At 38.8% G+C, this 2190-nt stretch overlaps 1 protein-coding gene across 1 annotated transcript in view; it reads right to left on the minus strand.

Moving 5' to 3' along the window:
* Positions 1-2190, minus strand: part of LOC101860568 (organic cation transporter protein) — a 30925-nt gene that overhangs the window by 13166 nt on the left and 15569 nt on the right. The window contains exon 4 of the mRNA XM_005098190.1: positions 1096-1250. Coding sequence (XP_005098247.1) covers positions 1096-1250 — 155 coding nt within the window. The remainder of the gene's footprint in view (positions 1-1095; positions 1251-2190) is intronic.

A 2190-nucleotide genomic window follows, 5' to 3' on the forward strand; every position in this document is an offset into this window, starting at 1 on the left:
GACAAGTTCCATTTTGAAAGGGGGATTCCTCCTATATTGTTCGTGGAGAGTTTTACCTTTCGATTTAGATTTAAGCTTGCACCCCGCTTTTTCTGGAAAGCTGGGAGGTTCAGGTCAGTACCTCGTGCTAGATCCATCTGTCTGAAATCGAACAGACTTCAATGATTTGGATGGTGTGGCGCAAATAGATCACACGCAGTTTTAGAATATGCACCTTTGGGGTTTAGTTATGTCTTTTTCGGAAGGGTGCATATATGCATACAGATTTATCCTCTATATAGATAGATAGATAGATAGATAGATAGATAGATAGATAGATAGATAGATAGATAGATAGATAGATAGATACACACACACACAAACATACACACACATACTATCTCTCTCTCTCTCTCTCTCTTTCTCTCTCTTTCTCACTCCCTCCTCTCTCTCTGTCTCTCTCTCTCTGTCTCTCTGTCTCTCTGTCTCTCTCTCTCTCTCTCTCTCTCTCTCTCTCTCTCTCTCTCTCTCTCTGTGAAATTGTTATTTGAATTTGGCTAGGTTTACACCAACCCATGGTATTTTGAATAAGACTATACACAAAAGATTTCTTGCTATCCATCTTCTTGGACATATGCATTGCAATGTTAACAAATAGAAAAAAACTGTTAAAAAAATTCAGTCAAATGAACGATAACTAAGTTTTCTGTAACAAATTACACAATTACGAGACTTAATCTCACACCTAAGTTCTGAATTCAGCGACAGACAAAGAGAAAGAGACATAGTCCCATGTGTCTGATTTATTAAACATATTTATTATGCCCTGCTTTTAAAATGTTGTTTGTATGTATGTCATGTATGATTAATATTGTTTTTACAGAAGTACGTTTCGTAAATGGTGTATGTTTTATGATGTAAGACAAAGGTCTTAAAGACTCAATAAAACACCTAACGTATGCCCTGCCCTTTAACAGATAAATTAGCTGTGTATAACTCAAATATAACATATTCCCCATTTAAGCACATACATATATAGAGAAAGGCAGAAAAGTGATGCAAACGCAAAAGAAGAACCCATTCATGCGAAGTGCTGTTGCTTTCAAAAGCCCTTACCGATCACAAAGGCAGAGAGGAACATGCCGATGCCGAAGAAAGTTGTGGAGAATCGTAGGATGACGAACGCCTCGTATGACGTCACGAAGGTTACACCCAAGGACGACCCAAAGTGGCCTGCCACTCCAATGAGCAATACTTTTTTACGTCCTATCCTGTCAGAGTAAAATAATATAAAAATCAGACTTTAAAAAAAAATCGACAACAAATATCCAACAGATTAACAAAAAACCAACAGATTACTACTGTTATTGATCCAGAGCAACACACCTGGCCCACGCCTGACAATACCTCCCCTCGACCCCCCCCCCCCCCCCCCCCCAGGGGAAGAGGAAAGAAAAAGTAACAGTAAGTATAAAAATGTGGGTTAAAATGACATACGCAACACATGCACAGTAAATTAAATGAGAGTAAATTAAATAATGACAGTAAATTAAATGACAGTAAATGAAATGACAGTGACATCAGCAATGAATAGTACGCAGTGTCATAGTACAATCTATACACGTGTACCTCAGCTTGCATGAAAGCAATGCTATTGTAACATCAGCAAGGACAGACATGTAAAAGGCGGTAGGCACTAAATAAAGTGTATTTTGTCACTGTTATCAACGAGAGGCAACTTTTCTTTAAAATAAGCGTAAGATGATTTGTTTAATAGGATGTGTTGTAGGGGTTTTACGTCCCCATGGACACAATTTATAGTATTTAGGGGCAGCCTGCTTCAACCCTGCCTGTCATGATGAATCCAGGCTCATAGGGATACAACGTCCTCGTAGACAGACGAAGATACTCAACTCAATTTAAACGAAAACCAACCCCCCCCCCCAAAAAAAAAAGAAAAAAAAAGAAAAACCCAACCCCACTTCCACTTGGGAATCGTACTCATATCTTTACTATGCGTCCGAAATGCCTTACCCCTACACCACAGACGCCAGTATCAATGTTATACATTACAGTCGAAATACAAAAAAAAAAAGAACAACTTAGAATTATATATAGTTCATGGGAAAGAGAGAAAGCGAGAGCTAGCGAGAGAGTGAGTGAGTGAGAGAGAGAGAGAGAGAGAGAGAGAGAGAGAGAGAGAGAGAGAAA

The sequence above is a fragment of the Aplysia californica genome, unplaced genomic scaffold, assembly GCF_000002075.1.
Source record: "Aplysia californica isolate F4 #8 unplaced genomic scaffold, AplCal3.0 scaffold00174, whole genome shotgun sequence".
NCBI classification, from domain to species: Eukaryota; Metazoa; Mollusca; class Gastropoda; order Aplysiida; family Aplysiidae; genus Aplysia; species Aplysia californica.